The sequence below is a fragment of the Osmerus mordax genome, chromosome 7 (assembly GCF_038355195.1).
Source record: "Osmerus mordax isolate fOsmMor3 chromosome 7, fOsmMor3.pri, whole genome shotgun sequence".
Lineage (NCBI taxonomy): Eukaryota > Metazoa > Chordata > Actinopteri > Osmeriformes > Osmeridae > Osmerus > Osmerus mordax.
Window position 1 is genome coordinate 21,387,466 of NC_090056.1, and position 17,591 is coordinate 21,405,056.

The 17,591-nt window shown below is 49.1% G+C and overlaps 1 protein-coding gene across 1 annotated transcript in view; it reads right to left on the minus strand.

The window, feature by feature from the left end:
• Window positions 1–5,109: 5,109 nt before the first annotated feature.
• Window positions 5,110–17,591, minus strand: part of myt1b (myelin transcription factor 1b) — a 19,582-nt gene continuing 7,100 nt past the window's right edge. The window contains 17 exon segments of the mRNA XM_067239426.1: window positions 5,110–5,253; window positions 5,392–5,535; window positions 5,635–5,738; window positions 6,707–6,798; window positions 6,981–7,202; window positions 8,518–8,598; window positions 9,034–9,096; window positions 9,914–9,982; window positions 10,642–10,704; window positions 11,140–11,194; window positions 11,197–11,281; window positions 11,491–11,715; window positions 12,920–13,110; window positions 13,225–13,448; window positions 15,146–15,265; window positions 15,404–15,494; window positions 17,193–17,327. Coding sequence (XP_067095527.1) covers window positions 5,110–5,253; window positions 5,392–5,535; window positions 5,635–5,738; window positions 6,707–6,798; window positions 6,981–7,202; window positions 8,518–8,598; window positions 9,034–9,096; window positions 9,914–9,982; window positions 10,642–10,704; window positions 11,140–11,194; window positions 11,197–11,281; window positions 11,491–11,715; window positions 12,920–13,110; window positions 13,225–13,448; window positions 15,146–15,265; window positions 15,404–15,494; window positions 17,193–17,327 — 2,108 coding nt within the window.

Genomic DNA, 17,591 nt, shown 5'->3' on the forward strand with positions numbered 1-17,591 from the left:
GGAGGGGGCACAGCGACGAGGAGAGCAGCGCCACAAGACTCTACTGCCCGGGGGGGGGGGGGGGGGGGGGGGGGGGGGGGGGGGGGCACAGCCAAGAACAGCCCTGCTTTACAAAATGGTACATAGCAAATGAACAACCTCCTCTACAAAAGTAACAAAGAATCCCATACAATCTATCGTTGTGGAAGTGCTTGTAATATTGGAAGTTTTCAAAAGGATATATCAATATTGTTGCCTAGAAAATCACCAGTAAAAATATCTTGTCTCTGTAGAAATATGCTGGCAGAACTGGCCTTGGCTGTGGAGGTTTATCACGGATGCTATCATTATTATTATTTTTTTTACTTTTCTTTTATACGACGATAACACTGTTCCTTAATACAGAAATGTACAGACTGCCCTGCACATGTGTTTATGATCAAGTTGGGTTAATTCATGTTTTCATGTTCTCCCTCCTCAGGGTTGCTGATTGGCTGCTGATGCCGAGTCACTGCTGATTGGCTGCTGATGCCGAGTCACTGCTGATTGGCTGCTGATGCCGTGCCACCAGATCCCTCTCAAATCACATCTGGTCCACCAGATCATTAGGGTTTTGGTAGCAACATCTAAATAACCTTATGAATAGTAGTATCTCATCTAGAGATGGTAACCATGGTGACGGTACCATCTCATACAGGGACAGTAACTGTGGCGACAGTACGGTCTCAGTGTTGGCAGTGGGTGGGATGCATGAGCTGGTTTCACCAGGACATCTCAACCCCAAACACAGCCTGCCACTGTCCTGGGTAAGACCCAGACCCAACCAGTCATAAACCATTCAGTCATAAATCAGCCAGTCATAAACCAGTCAGAACCGGTCAAAACCAGTGAGGCATAAACCAGCCAGTCATAAACAAGTCAGAACTAATCTAAATCAGACAGTCATAAACCAGTCATTCCAACCCAATAAGTTATGAACCAACCAGTCATAAACCAGTCAGAACCAGTCATAAACAAGCCAGTCATATCCAGTCAGATCTGGCCAGTCAAAACCAGCCAGTCACAACCAGTCAGTCACAACCAGCCAGTCACAACCAGTCAGAAACAGCCTTAACCTGATGAAGGGGTGAGGAAGGCACACATGATCAGACTGTACAGGTTTTGGTTTGGTCATGAAACACACCTTACTGACTGTGTGTGTGTGTAGGTCAGGTGTCTTTAGAAGTGTGTGTGTGTTTATGTATGTGTGTGCCCACAAGTGTATGTGTGTTGGTCATGTACAATTTACAATGCATGAGTGTGTGTGTGTGCATGTGTGTGTGTGTGCAGACATTCTAAGCTCAGAGGGTTGGGGTTTGGAGATGGTCACAAGTGGAACTTCAGAGTCTCCATGACAACAGATCATTAAGCAATATACAGCCCATAATACACACAGGGGATGTGCAGGGAAACGTTAAAGGCTGGAGCTTCACAGGAGAGCTGTGTGTGTTTGGGAGATCTGAGTCTTCACACAAATTTCTCCTGGAGGGTAACGCAGTAGCAAGTCAGTCAACATTCATCTCCATCCTACTCTGGAGTCACATGCTCCTGCGCTGAAGGGTGGAGGACCAAGATACAATCTCAAACATGAGCAGTCAGCTACAGGGTACTGGGAGATGTTACACAAGCCTTTCTCCTCTCCTCTCCACCCCACCCTGGCCATCTTCTAGTCTGCTCCTGCTCCTCAAAGCTTTGGGGTTTAAAACACAGAAAGTATTCCTGTCAAAACACAATCTTAACACGGACAACACACACCTCAGTAACCCCCCCCCTCCCCCCCCCCCAACAGAAACACACAGACGCCTCCTCTGAGTACACATGAGACAACAACAAACAGCGTAACGACCTCCCCGGGCTCCCCGGGGTCGGAGGTCAAACAGCCCTCACAGCTTTCCACCTTGGGACCAAATGCTGGCGTTTCATTGGTTCTCTTAAAAAGTGCACACAAGAGTTTCTGTGTTCCTCTACACACTGCAAGTCCTTCTGTGTTCCGCAGTCTCAGATCAGAGAACATGTTCCAGAAGTGTAGAACCTCAGAGGAACCATAGCAGAACCTGGCACATGAAGCAGGACATCCTCTTCTTCATCACCATCATCGTCATAGACGTCATCATGATCACCTACACATAGAACAAGGAGTTCTATCCAGTCTCAACATGACGTTCATCTCTAAAGCAGTACAACACACAGTTAACACATTTCCACAAGTCTGAATCAGGTACAAACAAATCCACAAAATACATTTTTTCAACTATGGTAACACAAACTAACTGTTGCCATGACAGCATGTTTTAAAGCCACAGCTGAGTGGTCTGTGTTCGTCGCCCCTGGATAATCCTGACCCATTCTTGGACCAGTCTGTCCTGGACCAGTCTCTCTTGAATAGACCAGTCTCTCCTGGACCAGTCTGTCCTAGATGGACAAGTCTCTCCCAGACCAGTCTCTTCCAGACCAGTGTCTCCCAGACCAGTGTCTCCTAGACCAGTGTCTCCTAGACCAGTCTGTCCTGGACCAGTCTGTCCTAGATGGACATGTCTCTCCCAGACCAGTTTCTCCTGGACCAGTCTCTCCCAGACCAGTCTCTCTGGATAGACCAGTCTCTCCCAGACAGATACATTTGTGGGACCAGCTAACACAAGAGAAGTCAACAAATACACTGGAAAAATAGACGTATGTTTTCATTCATATATATATAGCTTCTTTAAACTTTATTATTTATACAGAATGTATATAGTGTGTACTTATGGCCGTCTGGGCTGAGACATAAAGGCACCTGACTCACTCCCCCCCGCAAAACCCTGCCCCACTGAGGCTCCGCCCACAAGGCCCTGCCCCATTAGGCCCCACCCCCACCGAGGCTCCACCCACACAAAGCCCCTCCGCCTACCAGGATCCATTCCCTGCAAAGCCCTGTTCCCACACGGTTGCCAGGGAATACGGCAGGATGGGAGGAGTCAGGTCTGAAAGTGAGAGTTCTGTAGTGGCACTTTGTGCATCAAAAAATTAACTTCTATAGTAAGGCTACAAGGGTGTGTTATTATGAAGCTTGGGTGTGTTTATGTAGAAGTGTGTTGATGCTGGAAGCTGGGTGTGTTTACAGAGCCCCTGTAAGTCCACACACACACAGCCCCACTTAACATCTGCTAACCCTACACTAACCCTTGAGAAGGCTTCCTGGCTGTGAAAGGGGGGTCAGGGGGGTCAGGGGAGCCAGGCTAGGCTGCTACAGAACGCTAGTAGAGGTATACTTTGATCGCCACAGGTTTCTGTCCTTGATTTATTTCTTCTGCCATGTTTTATTTATAGAAACTATGTTCCTGCTGGACCTGCTTCACCCCGGAGGAGGTGAAGGAGTTGCCTCTGGGATCTGTAGTCTTTATTCAGACAGGTTAGTGTTGCTCTGGGATCTGTAGTCTTTATTTAGACAGGTTAGTGTTGCTCTGGGATCTGTAGTCTTTAATCAGACAGGTTAGTGTTGCTCTGGGATCTGTAGTCTTTATTCATGTGACCAGCTGGGACTCGGCTGTCACCCATCCAAACCAAATAAATAAACACATCACAGAAACCTTCTTAAATATCTAATAAATACTAAATACAAAATAATAAATACTTTTCTTATTCTCCAGGAGTATCTCTCAGGGGTCAGGGGTCAGGAGCTCCCTGCGGTACTTAAAGATCACAGAGAGACGGAGGTACTGTAAACAAAATTGTTAAATTAAAAACAAAATAAAAAAAATGTTTATAAAATTATCAAAACTTTTGTCAGTTGTAAAATATCTGCACTTAAAAATGTATATTAAAAGTATTTAAAATAAAATAAGATATAAATATATATATATATAAAATAATTAAATGTGGTCAGTTTTTAATTTATCTTCTTAATGTGTAGGAGTCCTGATTTCTCCCTGACAAGTTCCCTTTACAAAACAATAAACATAATAAATAGATATAATTCAAATAAATTAACAAACAAACATCAATAATAATAATAATAACATAAATAGCAAATAAATTACATTTTAAGCGTTTCACAAATTTAAATAGTCCTACAACTAATTATTGTACCACAAACTATTCAGTGAAATTAAGTGCAAATGACCATGTCCATGACTCAATGAGAGTGACAGGGGTACTTTCTCACTGCCCTCCTCCATCATCCACACACCAGCCACTCCCCTCTACTGGGAGTGTATGAGTGTCTGCAGGGGAGGGTGCAGGGGGGGGGGGGGGGGGCAGGGGTGCCAGATGGAACATCACTAAGATGATGACGTCATGCTCTAGACGTCATCTCTGTCTCTTCTTCAAGGCCTATCAGGGTGTGTGTGTGGTTGGTATGTGTGTGTTGTTGGTATGTGTGTGTGTGTGTGTGTGTATGTGTGTGTATGTGCGTGTTCCTACTTGGAGAGTCCTCACTGCCCTCCCTACTGCCCATGATCACATGATCACATGATCACACAGCCACCTGCTCTCCTTCAAGTCTTCTCTCCATCTCTCCATCCCTCCATCCCTCCATCCCTCCATCTCTCCATCCCTCCATCTCTCCATCCCTCCATCTCTCCATCCCTCCATCTCTCCATCCCTCCATCTCTCCATCCCTCCATCCTTCCCTGTGGCCTTGATGCTCTCCTGTTATGAGTCATGGTGTCCATGGAGACCACTTCCTCTAAGCTTCTAAGACAGGAAGGACACAGCTAACAGCTACAGTGACAGCCAATGGGAATCCAGACTCTCTTCATTCAGTTGGACATGAAGGATTAGGTTGAAGGGTGAGGTTCACATCCTCTTTACTTCTTCTCTGCATCCTCCTTCCAGACCAGAAGCAGCTAGTTAAGTCCTGGTCCTGGTTCTATTTATATTACTAGTTCTTGTTCTAGTCCTGGTTCTGGTTTGGGTTTTTTAAAGTTGCTGTTTAGAAAACCTGAATGCCCTTTTAAGTATTCACCTTTATGATACTGTAAAGTCTCTTGTGTCGCTCCCTTCACCCCCCTCCACCCCCTGACCCCCCCCCCCCCCTTAGACCATGATGTCCCCCCCAAACCCTGACTCTAAACCCCTCAACACTGACCCCTGACCCCCTCCACCCCACCCTCCTCAGACCTTGATGCCCTTGACTGCCTGGTTGATGGTCTCCAGCAGAGCCTTGTTCTCTGGGCTCTGCAAGCGCTCCTTGTTGCTGTACATGTCTGTCAGCGTCGACACGTAGCGGTCGAAGTTCTGCTCGGTGATTGGCTCCTTCTGGGTTAGGGTTAGGGACAAATAACCAATCATGAGCCTCTCGAGTGCTGTGTGACTGTGGATGACTGTGTGTGCGTGCATGTGTGAGTGAGTGTGTGTGCGTGCATGTGTTTGTGTGTGTGAGTGTGTGTGTCTCACCAGGTGCGGCAGGCGGATGTGGGCCAGGCTGTGTATGAGCGCGTGGCTGAGACCAGACAGCTCCAGGAACAGAGCCTCGTTCTGCTCCTCCATCATCTTGTTGTCCTGCTCGATGCTCTGCAGGCTGCGCTCCATGGACGAGATCTGGACCCCAGCATCATTCCATCATCACATCATCACTACACATGAGGGACCATATAGGCCATGATTATGCCCCCCCCCCCCACACACACACACACACACCTGTGTCTGCAAGTTAACCATGTCTGCCTCCACCTCAGAGTTGGACTCGTTCAGGTCGTTTATCTCTTTGTTCAGCTGCTGGATGTCCTCATCCTTATCCAGGACTGACAAAAGGAGAGTACAGTAGAGTAGAGTTAGACTATAGTATAGTATAGAAGACCCTACACCCACACACACAAACACAGACACACACACACACAGACACACTCAGACACACCCAGACATACACCCAGACACTAGGGGTGGAACGGTACATGTATTCGTATTGAACCGAAGCGGTACGGGCGTCACGGTTCGGTGCATGAAATTACACGGAGAATACACGGTATAAAAATAAATAAAACTTAAAAATTAATTAATGTAATGCGGAACTACTGTTAGATACTCGTGTTCTTTAGGGACATCTAATCTGTAGCTCTGAAGCTCTGATTGGCGCCGCCGTGAGTCAGAGATGGACGAGTGTGGCGAGTGGTGGCGACCCACGAGAGATAGAGGACGCGCCGGCCTCTTTAAGATTGCAAGTTTGGGAAAACTTTGGTTTCCCATTTAGTTACAGTAGTACAGGCAAGAGAGTGGTGGATAAGACAAGCACTGTGTGTCGGCGTTGTTCAGCAGTTGTGGGGTATGTGAGTGGAAATACATCTAACATGCTAACGCATATAACGCATCTGGCGAGTGCTAAATGACAAAAAATATCCGACACCATCACCCAGGTGTGCCAATCACTGGAACGAGACAAATTTTTTACCAACTTCTCCTCACTACAGTGCTTAACCAGCCATTAGATACACATACAAATAGGGACGAAAAAATCACTGATGCAATCGGAATTTACATGTCATCTTCAATGCGCCCGTATTCACTCGTAGAGGAACCTGGTTTGTTTTGCTTTTCCCTCCGTTGTACCGAACTCGTACCGAACCGTGATGTCTGAACCGCGGTATGAACCGAACCGTGACTTCAGTGTACCGTTCCACCCCTACCAGACACATACCCAGACACACACACACACAGACACACACACACACACCCAGACACACATACACACACCCAGACACACACACACTCTTACCGTCGCTGGTCCTGGACTTGGTGCAGTGGAAGTCTTCTCCAGGGAACTTGCTCTTCTTCTTAGAAAAGGAGGCTCTGGGACACCCGGACAGGCTGGAGAGGGTCAGGGGTCAAGATCAGGTGTCAAGATCAGGGCTTGTAGATTGTCATAGTGGGCGTGGTCATAGTGGGCACATGGCCTGTGTGGGAGTGGCCTGTGTGGGCGTGGTCATAGTGGGCGTGGTCATAGTGGGCATGGTCCTAGTGGGCGCATGGTCTGTGTGGGCGTGGCTCACCTGCGGTGCGTGAGGAAGCTGCCGTTGGCGTGGCCGGAGCCGTCGCAGGCGGGTGTGGGGCAGCTGGGGCCCTCAGCGCGGAAGGCCTTCCAGCTGAACGGGGCTCCGCCCAGAACACCCTCCTTCTGCCGGCGTGCCGCCAGGGGGCAGCCATATGCACTGCGGTGGGTCGCATACTTCCCACTGATGTGGCCCAGACTGTCACAGCCAGGCACCGGGCATCTACTGGGAGGGGGAGGAGCGGGGAGGGAGAGGAGGGCAGAGGGAGGGCAGAGGGATAGGGAGGAGAGGAGAGGGAGGAGACGGAGGGCAGAGGGATAGGGAGGAGAGGAGAGGGAGGGCAGAGGGATAGTGAGGAGGGGATAGGGAGGAGAGGGATAGGGAGGAGAGGAGAGGGAGGAGACGGAGGGCAGAGGGATAGGGAGGAGGGGAGAGGGAGGAGAGGGAGGGCAGAGGGATAGGGAGGAGAGGAGAGGGAGGGCAGAGGGATAGTGAGGAGGGGATAGGGAGGAGAGGGATAGGGAGGAGAGGAGAGGGAGGGCAGAGGGATAGGGAGGAGAGGAGAGGGAGGGCAGAGGGTGTGGAGGAGAGGAGAGGGAGGGCAGAGGGATAGGGAGGAGAGGAGAGGGAGGGCAGAGGGATAGTGAGGAGGGGATAGGGAGGAGAGGGATAGGGAGGAGAGGAGAGGGAGCAGAGGAGAGGGAGGGCAGAGGGTGTGGAAGAAGGGAATGAGGGTGGAGGGTGTGGGGGGTCGACGTTAGCATCTACTAACCCCTGAAAAGCCCAATTTCCCGCATATCAAGTTTTACTATTACCGCTAAACCGTAATAAAGTGTAACTATGTACCTACAATGTTGTTACTACCGGTATCGCTATGTAGTTACATGGTAGTAACTGTTGTTGTTTTGGGGGGGGGATTTGATATTCTGTCTTTGAGATCTATGCTGCAATACTCTACCATCAACTACAGTCAGATAGCCTAAATGCCTGTGTGGCCATGGATGATGTCATCAATATGCAATGTTTGAGAGGGGTTGGGTGAGCCAAGATGGCCGCCTGTCTGGAGGTACGTGAGTCTCAGAGCCCCTGTCTGTCTGCTGGAGGTATGTGTGTCTCAGAGCCCCTGTCTGTCTGCTGGAGGTATGTGTGTCTCAGAGCCCCTGTCTGTCTGCTGGAGGTATGTGTGTCTCAGAGCCCCTGTCTGTCTGCTGGAGGTATGTGTGTCTCAGAGCCCCTGTCTGTCTGCTGGAGGTATGTGTGTCTCTGAGCCCCTGTCTGTCTGCTGGAGGTATGTGTGTCTCAGAGCCCCTGTCTGTCTGCTGGAGGTATGTGTGTCTCAGAGCCCCTGTCTGTCTGCTGGAGGTATGTGTGTCTCAGAGCCCCTGTCTGTCTGCTGGAGGTATGTGTGTCTCAGAGCACCTGTCTGTCTGATGGAGGTATGTGTGTCTCTGAGCCCCTGTCTGTCTGCTGGAGGTATGTGTGTCTCAGAGCCCCTGTCTGTCTGCTGGAGGTATGTGTGTCTCAGAGCGGTACGAACTTTAAGAGCTCGGGGGCGTCCGGGTCCTTGCTGGGGGCGGTTTTTACTCCACATTTCTTGGCACGCGGACAGCCAGACAAACTGCAAACACAAAGTATGAAGCCGATAAAAAAGTCTGGTAAAGGAACAGCCTTAACCCTGCTGAGGAGGAGGAGCCTGGAGGAAACACTACAGGAAACCAGATATATTCTGAAATTAGAATCAAATTTGATTAGAATTAAATCAAATGAAATTGAGATCATCCCCAGACAGGCCTGAATTGTGCTGGTGAGATATGTGTGTGTACGTGCATGTTTGTGTGCGTGCATGTGTGTGTGTGTGTGTGCATGTGTGTGAATCCTGTCTCCAACTAACATTATCTGTCTCTAGACTTCTCTGACCTTGTGTGTGTGTCTGTGTGTGTGTGGGGGGGGGGGGGTATGAGTGTGTGTTGCCTGTAAGTGTTTGTTATTTATTTGTGTGTTAGCGAGTGTGGATGTGTGTCCATGCAGGTGTGCAGGTGTCCAACAGTCCTACCTCCTGTGAGAGGCGTAGTTTCCGGTGATGTGGCCAGAGCCGTCACACCCTTGGGTGGGGCACCTGGGGGGGTAGGGGGGAGCATCATCAGCAGATGCATTCATATTAGACACATTTAAGCACCCTGTAGCTGTGTAGCATTAGCATGGTGGAGGTCCGTAGTTTTTTCAATGAATGTCTGTCGCATTAGCATGTTTATATGATAGAGGTCTGGAGCAGTATCACGTTAGCATTGGAGCCATAGTTTCATTGAAACATTAGATAGGTCTGTAGCGTTAGCATGTTAGCATGACTGTGGTCTGTGGCATTAGCATGGTAGCTTTGCTAGGAGTGTGTAGCATTAGCATGGTAGCATGATAGGAGTGTGTAGCCTTAGCATGGTAGCATGATAGGAGTGTGTAGCATTAGCATGGTAGCATGATAGAAGTGTGTAGCATTAGCATGGTAGCATGATAGAAGTGTGTAGCATTAGCATGGTAGCATGATAGAAGTGTGTAGCATTAGCATGGTAGTGAGGTGAAAGAGCAAAGGAAAAGAGGAGAAGAGGGAGTGTAGAAGACAAGGAGAGGAGGAAGCGAAGAGAGAGTGTAGAAGACAAGGAGAGGAGGAAGAGGAGGAGGAGGAGAAGAGAGTGTAGAAGACAAGGAGAGGAGGAAGAGAAGAGAGAGTGTAGAAGACAAGGAGAGGAAGAAGAGGAGGAGGAGAAGAGAGAGTGTAGAAGACAAGGAGAGGAGGAAGAGAGAGTGTAGAAGACAAGGAGAGGAGGAAGAGGAGGAGGAGGAGAAGAGAGAGTGTAGAGACAAGGAGAGGAGGAAGAGAAGAGAGAGTGTAGAAGACAAGGAGAGGAGGAAAAGAAGGAGGAAGAGGAGAACACACATACTTGAGTTCAGCAGAGTGAGCCGCCATGAGGGAACGAAGACTCTTATCAGCAAGAGGACACCCAGAGAGACTGAGGGAGAGAGAGGGAGAGAGGGAGAGGGAGAGAGAGAGAGAGGGAGAGAGGGATGGGGAGAGAGAGAGAGAGAGAGAGAGAGAGAGAGAGAGAGAGAGAGAGAGAGAGAGAGAGAGAGAGAGAGAGAGAGAGAGAGAGAGAGGAAGAGAGAGAAAGAGGGGGGAGGGAAGGAAAGAAACAGACAGAAAGCGAGAGATAGAAAGTGAGAGATACAGAAAGAGAGAGACAGAAATGGAGAGAGAGATAAGGAGGAGAGAGATAAGGAGAGAGAGAGGAAGACAGTAATAGTCAGCAGGAGCAGGTAGAGAGCAGCCAGGCAGAGATCCACAGGTTCTGTCATGCAGGAGGCCTGACCCCTGACCCCTGGCCCCAGAGAGATCCACAGTTTCTGTCATGCAGGAGAACTGACCCCTGACCCGAGAGATCCACAGGTTCTGTCATGCAGGAGGCCTGTCCCCTGACCCCTGACCCCTGAGAGATCCACAGGTTCTGTCATGCAGGAGGCCTGTCCCCTGACCCCAGAGAGATCCACAGGTTCTGTCATGCAGGAGGCCTAGGAGGAGGGTGTAATCTACCCTACCTGCGTCTAACCCTGACCCTGACCCCTGACCTCTGACCCTGGGTGTGGGTGTGAGTCTCTACACTGGGTGTCCTACCTGCGATGGGAGGCGTAGTTTCCAGTGATATGACCACTACCATCACAACCAGGGGTGGGACACCTGGGGAGAGAGAGGAGGAGGAGAGTGGAGGAGAGAGAAGGAGGACAGAGAGGAGGAGAGAGAGAGCGTGAGAGAGAGAGCGTGAGAGAGAGAGAGAGAGAGAGAGAGAGAGAGAGAGAGAGGAGAGAGAGAGAGAGAGAGAGAGAGAGAGAGAGAGAGAGGAGAGAAGGAGAAGCAGCAAGAGAGGGGGAGGAGAGAAATGAGGAGAGAGAGAGCGTGAGAGAGAGAGAGAGAGAGAGAGAGAGGAGAGAAGGAGAAGCAGCGAGAGAGGGGGAGGAGAGAGATGAGGAGAGAGGTGAAAGGAAGATAGAGTGAGGTCAGAGGAAGAGGAGTGTGTGTGTCTGCGTGTGATGAGTGTGTGTGTCTGTGTGTGATGAGGAGTGTGTGTGATGAGGAGGTGTGTGTGTCTGTGTGTGTGTGAAAGGGATCTCTTACAGAAGAAGGTCTTTCTTGCAGTCCTTGGGTTGGAACTTGATCTTGAAGTTGGGGAAGTGACATCGCCAGGGTACTCCCTGTCCTCCCAGGCCTCACAGTCCTCAGGATCTGACGAGGCACAGGACTGGCCTGTGTGTTCCATCTGAAGGTCACCACACACACATACCTTTGAATTAAAATCTTGGACATCATAGAACATGCTTGGGTAGAACCTTAGAAAACCTGGCAGGGTAGAACCTTAGAGAACCTGGCAGGGTAGAACCTTAGAGAACCTGGCAGGGTAGAAACTTAGAGAACCTGGCAGGGTAGAACCTTAGAGAACCTGGCAGGGTACAAACTTAGAGAACAAACCTCCTCCATGTCCTCTTCTCTCTGGCGGTTGGGTTTAGTGTAGTCCAGAGGCCCCTCCCACTCCTCTTGCTTGTGGGTGTGGCCTAGGAGAGGCAAGGTCAGGTGGAGGGAGGAGGAGGAGGTGGGGTCAGGAGAGAGCACACCTGGACTGGAGCCCTCATGTTTAATAGGCTTCTTCATGCTCAGGTCCAGAGTTCCATTCTCATCCACCTCAATGTCCACATTCTGTAGCCAGGGGTCACATGGGGTCACATAGGGGTCATACAGGGGTCACAGAGGGAGGGATAAGAGAGGGAGATATGAGAGGTAGGGAGGGTGGGAGGGAGGGATGAGAGGGAGAGATGAGAGAGGGAGGGATGAGAGGGAGGGATGAGAGGGAGGGATGAGAGAGATGAAAGGGATGAGGGAGGGAGGGATGAGAGAGGGAAGGATAAGAGAGGGAGGGATGAGAGAGATGAGAGGAAAAGGGATGAGAGGGATGAGAGAGGGAGGGATGAGAGAGGGAAGGATAAGAGAGGGAGGGATGAGAGAGATGAGAGGAAAAGGGATGAGAGGGATGAGAGAGGGAGGGATGAGAGAGGGAAGGATAAGAGAGGGAGGGATGAGAGAGATGAGAGGAAAAGGGATGAGAGGGATGAGAGAGGGGAGGGATAAGAGAGGGAGGGATGAGATTGATGAGAGAGGGAATGATGAGAGAGGGAGGGATGAGAGGGGAGAGGGAGAGATGAGAGAGGGAGGGATGAGAGGGGGAGGGATGAGATAGGGAGGGATGAGAGAGATGAGAGGGAGGGATGAGATTGATGAGAGAGGAATGATGAGAGAGGGAGGGATGAGAGGGGGAGGGATGAGAGGGAGGGATGAGAGAGAGAGGGAGAGATGAGAGGGAGGGATCAGAGGGGGAGGGGTGAGAGGGAGGGATGAGAGATATGGAGGGATGAGAGGGGGAGGGATGAGAGGGAGAGGGATGAGAGAGGGAGGGAGGGATGAGAGGGGGAGGGATGAGAGAGGGAGGATGAGAGGGGGAAGGAGGGGAGGGATGAGAGGGGGAGGGATGACAGGGAGGGATGACAGGGAGGGAGGGATGAGAGGGGGAGGGAGGATGAGAGGGGAGGGATGAGAGGGAGGGATGAGAGGGAGGGATGAGAGGGAGGGAGGGATGAGAGGGGGAGGGAATGAGCGGGAGGGAGGGATGAGAGGGAGGAGGGATGAGAGGGGGGAGGGATGAGAGGGAGGGAGGGATGAGAGGGAGGGAGGGATGAGAGGGGGAGGGAGGGATGAGAGGGAGGGAGGGATGAGAGGGGGAGGGATGAGAGGGAGGGAGGGATGAGAGGGGGAGGGATGAGAGGGGGAGGGATGAGAGGGAGGGAGGGATGAGAGGGAGGGAGGGATGAGAGGGGGAGGGATGAAAGGAGGGAGGGAGGGAGGCTACCTTGGGGTGCGTAAGGGTGCTGCGTGTGCTGAGGTTCTCTGGACGCTCCCAGCAGCGCGTTGACAGATTCAAGATGGCGGTGGCGGCCATGTGTGCCTCCTCGGCATCGTGTGAGTAGGAGGAGTTCCTGTTGCCATAGCTACTGTGGAGGCTGAGGCTGGGGGAGGAGGACTTAGGGAACGAGTGTTTAGCTGGTGGAGGAGAGGGAGAAGGGGGGGAGGGGAGGAGAGTGGGAAGGGGTATGTAGTTACATGGTAGGTAACCTTAACATGAAGTGTGGCTGATTATTGAGGGATATTGCATACATTTGAAGGCTTTCGGTGAGCTTTCGCCGGCCGCCATCTTTGGAGCCAGCATGCGTTTCCCAAACACCTGCACATCGAAGCTGGCGTAGTCGAAGGAGACCTTGGAGTACTTCTCCAGCTCCCTGGCCAGGTTAGCTCTAGCCACGCTAGGCATGCTGGGAGACAGGCTGGGGTACGGGGGACCCAGCTGGGACCCCTCCACATGCTTGACATAGCACATGGGTCTGGAAGGGGGAGGAGGGGGAGGGGAGAGCGGGACGGGGGAGGGGGAGGAGAAAAAGTTGGAAGGGGGAGGGGGGATTGGTGAGAGATAGTTGGGATGGGGGAAAAAGCACTATTACTACACAGTTTGATACATCTTACTCACAATATACATGATATTGTATTTCTTCTTACAGAGAGAGGGAAAAAAAAGAGAGGGAGAGAGATAGAGAAGGAGAGGTAGAGAGAGGGAGAGGTAGAGAGAGGAGAGGTAGAGAGAGGAGAGGTAGAGAGAGGGAGAGGTAGAGAGAGGGAGAGGTAGAGAGAGGAGAGGTAGAGAGAGGAGAGGTAGAGAGAGGGAGAGGTAAAGAGAGAGAAGAATGATACTGAGCAGGAGTGGGGCAGGATTAAAAGCTCTTATCAGCTGAGGGCATGTTGTAGAGCAGAGCATTTATGAGCTTTAAAACCCTCTCACTTTCCTGGAGAGCTGGCGTCTTTCAGAACAGAATCCCAGGAGAAGCCCCAACACACACACACACTCACACATCTCACACACACTAATACATCTCACACACACACACACACACACACACCACACACACACACTAACACATCTCACACACACGCTCACAAATCTCACAAACACACTCAGACATCACACACACACACCACACACACACTCAGACACCACACACACACTCAGACATCACACTCACGCATCACACACTCTCAGACACACACTCACACATCACACACACTCTCTCAGACACACTCAGACATCACACACACCACACACACACTCAGACACACACACACTCAGACACACCCACACACTCAGACATCACACACACACTCTCAGACACACACACACACACAGACACACACACACACACACACACACTCAGACATCACACACACACTCTCAGACACACACACACACTCAGACACACACACACCCACACACTCAGACACACACACACTCAGACACACACACACTCAGACATCACACACACACTCTCAGACACACATGTGCTCTTAGTGGAGGCAGAGAGTCTCTGGCCAGCTGTCAGTCTGCCCCATGTGTTCCATGTGTTCCATGTGTTCTATTAGAAGTCTGAGGGCTACTAGAAGTGTCTGTGTGTTCTAACCACACAGGACAGCTCATTAGCATAACAATGACCACAACAAGACCCTCCATATGAGGTTTTCATCCGGCTGGCGTGCTTCAACCACTAAGGTGCCTCAGGAAAGCAATTAATTTCTCCCCCAATCCTCACAATGCCCCCACAGCTACGAATAATTTGCTTATTGGCTGCATTACTAATTAACATACCAGAGAGAAGCATAGAATACCTCAGTGCAGTCTGCAGTCATGATGAGACCAGATGAGGGAAAGAGAGAGAGAGAGACATGGAGAGAGAAAGATGTGGAGAGAGATGGAGAGAAAGAGAGAGATGGAGAGAGAGATGGAGAGAAAGAGAGAGAGAGATGGAGAGAGAGAGAGGGGATGGGGGAGAGAGACAGAGAGAGAGAGAGAGACAGAGAGAGAGAGAGAGAGAGAGAGAGAGAGGGGGGGGGGGGGGGGGGACAGAGGGGTGGAACGAGAGAGAGATGGGGTGACTGGGCCTGCTCATGTAGCCTGGTCCTAACCAGACTCTCGTACATTGCATGGACCAGGAGACATATAAGCTTCCTCCCAAAACCCTCTCCTCTTCCTCACCTCAGTATGCGCTCATTGGTTGGACTTCCTTTGAGGTGCTCTCCAATTGGCTGAGGCAGCAACTGCTTGTCGTTGCCCTTGGAAAGCTTGTCGGCAGCAGCGATTGGACAGCCTGACAGACTGGGAGGAGTCACAGGAAAGATTGGTCGAGTGCGGGACAGGAAATACCGTAAGAAAACCAAGACTATGTAACACACACCCTCGCACACACACACCCACGCACACACACACCCACGCACACACACACCCCGGGGATACCTGCGGTGAGTGTTGCGGTTGCTGTTGACGTGTCCCTGACCAGTGCAGCCAGGAGTCGGACACTTCAGCACGTTCTCATGCATGGCCAGAACTGGAGGGAGAAACCATGGTTACACTCAGAACTGGAGGAATGCTGTCTTTACCTAATAGGTACCCTTACAAAAAAGAAGTATACTTCATGTTTATTTTGTAAGTATACTTAGCATAAAAAGTATACTATTATCATGGTACTTAAGAGTATACTACTATGCTACTAAGTACTTAAAGTGTACTTATTTCTATACTATTTTTGTACTAAGTAAACTGAATTGGCCCACTTTTTAGGTCATTTAGTACACTTTAAAGTACACTTATAGTGTATTTGAGGTTTACTTTTGAATACTGTAAAGTAGCCTGTGTAGTGCACTTTCAGTTCATAAAGTATATTTCTTAAAGTACTTCAAAGTATACTTTGCAATACTTACAAGTGCACTTTCAATTAATGTAAGTACGTCAAGAAGTTAACTTAATAAATGTCAATTTACTCTGATTTCCTAATATATTTAAATGTTTAGGGGCCCTTCACACGCCGCTGATCTTGCGTCGCCAAGTAACACCGCAGATCCTTAGCTGAAAGAAGCTAATTATTGTGTATACACAAAAGATGAAATAATCCAGCTCCTCTTATGAAACGTAACACTCATTTAACTCTTGGTTACAATGGTAAACCGGCACAACAATGACAATTACCACGCAACAAAACACTACATTCTAAGCAGACACATAAAAAAAACAAAATTCATGAAGTTACATTTGTATTTCGAACAAACGGCAAACTTAGCAAATTCTTACATTATTTACCGCCTTGCATCATGGGAATTGACCAGTCAATGAGCCACGCTATCTTCATTTTTTCATGTCCTTATTTCGTGCTTCAGTCAGTTTGACAGTATAACCTTCAAATGTATAATGCAACCCTTCTGTCTGCTTCTTTCTCAAGTAGCTTTTTAGTTTTTTCCATTAATACTCCAATTGATAATTATTAGTATAAGATTATAGGGCTTCAAAAGGTTTTTGCAGTAATTAAGGTTACAGCTTCAGTACAAAAAAAGATTCAATGTGCAATGCATAATAGATTTTCCTACACATGAATAATTAGAATGAGATGGATCTAAAGAATTTAACCTGTAATGTACTTAAAAATTACTTTGACTGTTTTTGCTGTATAATAATAGAAAACGTACATCCTACTCCAGAAGAAATGTATACAATTTTATGTTTCAAAGCATACTTCTTAAAAGTATATAAAAAGTGAACTATTTTCAAAGCATACTTAAAAGTACATCAAAAGTGAACTATTATCTAAGTATACTTCTTAAAAGTATATCAAAAGTGAACTAAAAGTGTACTATCCATATTTTAGTATACTTATAGTATACTTTAATATACTTATTTTTTGTAAGGGTATGGTACTCGTTTCAGGTTCTAGGTTCTATAACTTAGGGGAAGGTTCACCTACTCTCCAGGGGATCCTGTGTTCTTCCTTCCAATCCTGTACAAAGTATGTTCTAGGTACTAGGCTATAGGTACTGAGCACTAGGTTCTATGTATCTACTAGGTTCTAGTTACTGGGTCCTAGGTTCTAAGAACTTGGTTTAAGGTATGTACTAGGTTTTAGGTACTTTAGGCTTTAGAGTCTGAGTTCTAGGTTAGTATATGTACTAGGCTTTAAAGTATAGGTTCTAGGATGTAAGTACTAGGTCTATGTTCTAGGTACCAGGTTATAGCTACTAGGTGAAGGTGTACGTACTCTCTGGGGGAATCCTGTCCTTGTGTGGACATCCTGAGAGGCTGCGATGGTGGGGGTAGAGGCCGGTCACATGACCTGTCCCATCACACCCTGGGGTAGGGCACCTGATTTCTCTCTTCTCGGGTCGACTGCTCTCTGGGGGAGAGAGGGTGAAGAGATGGAAGGTAGTTGAGGAGAGGGGCGAAGGAAAGGAAAGGAGAGGTTGAGGGGAAAAGAGGAGGAGAAGGTAGATTGAGGAGGAGATACATAGGGGGGAGGAGGAGAGGAGGGGTATGGAGACATGACAAGGCAATGCTCCATTGGCCACTAAATTGAATTTTAATGAGACAAGTAGCACTTAATTAGACCTGTTGGGACGGGGGTGAGAGACATGACAACTTGTCTCCCTCTGTCTCTCTT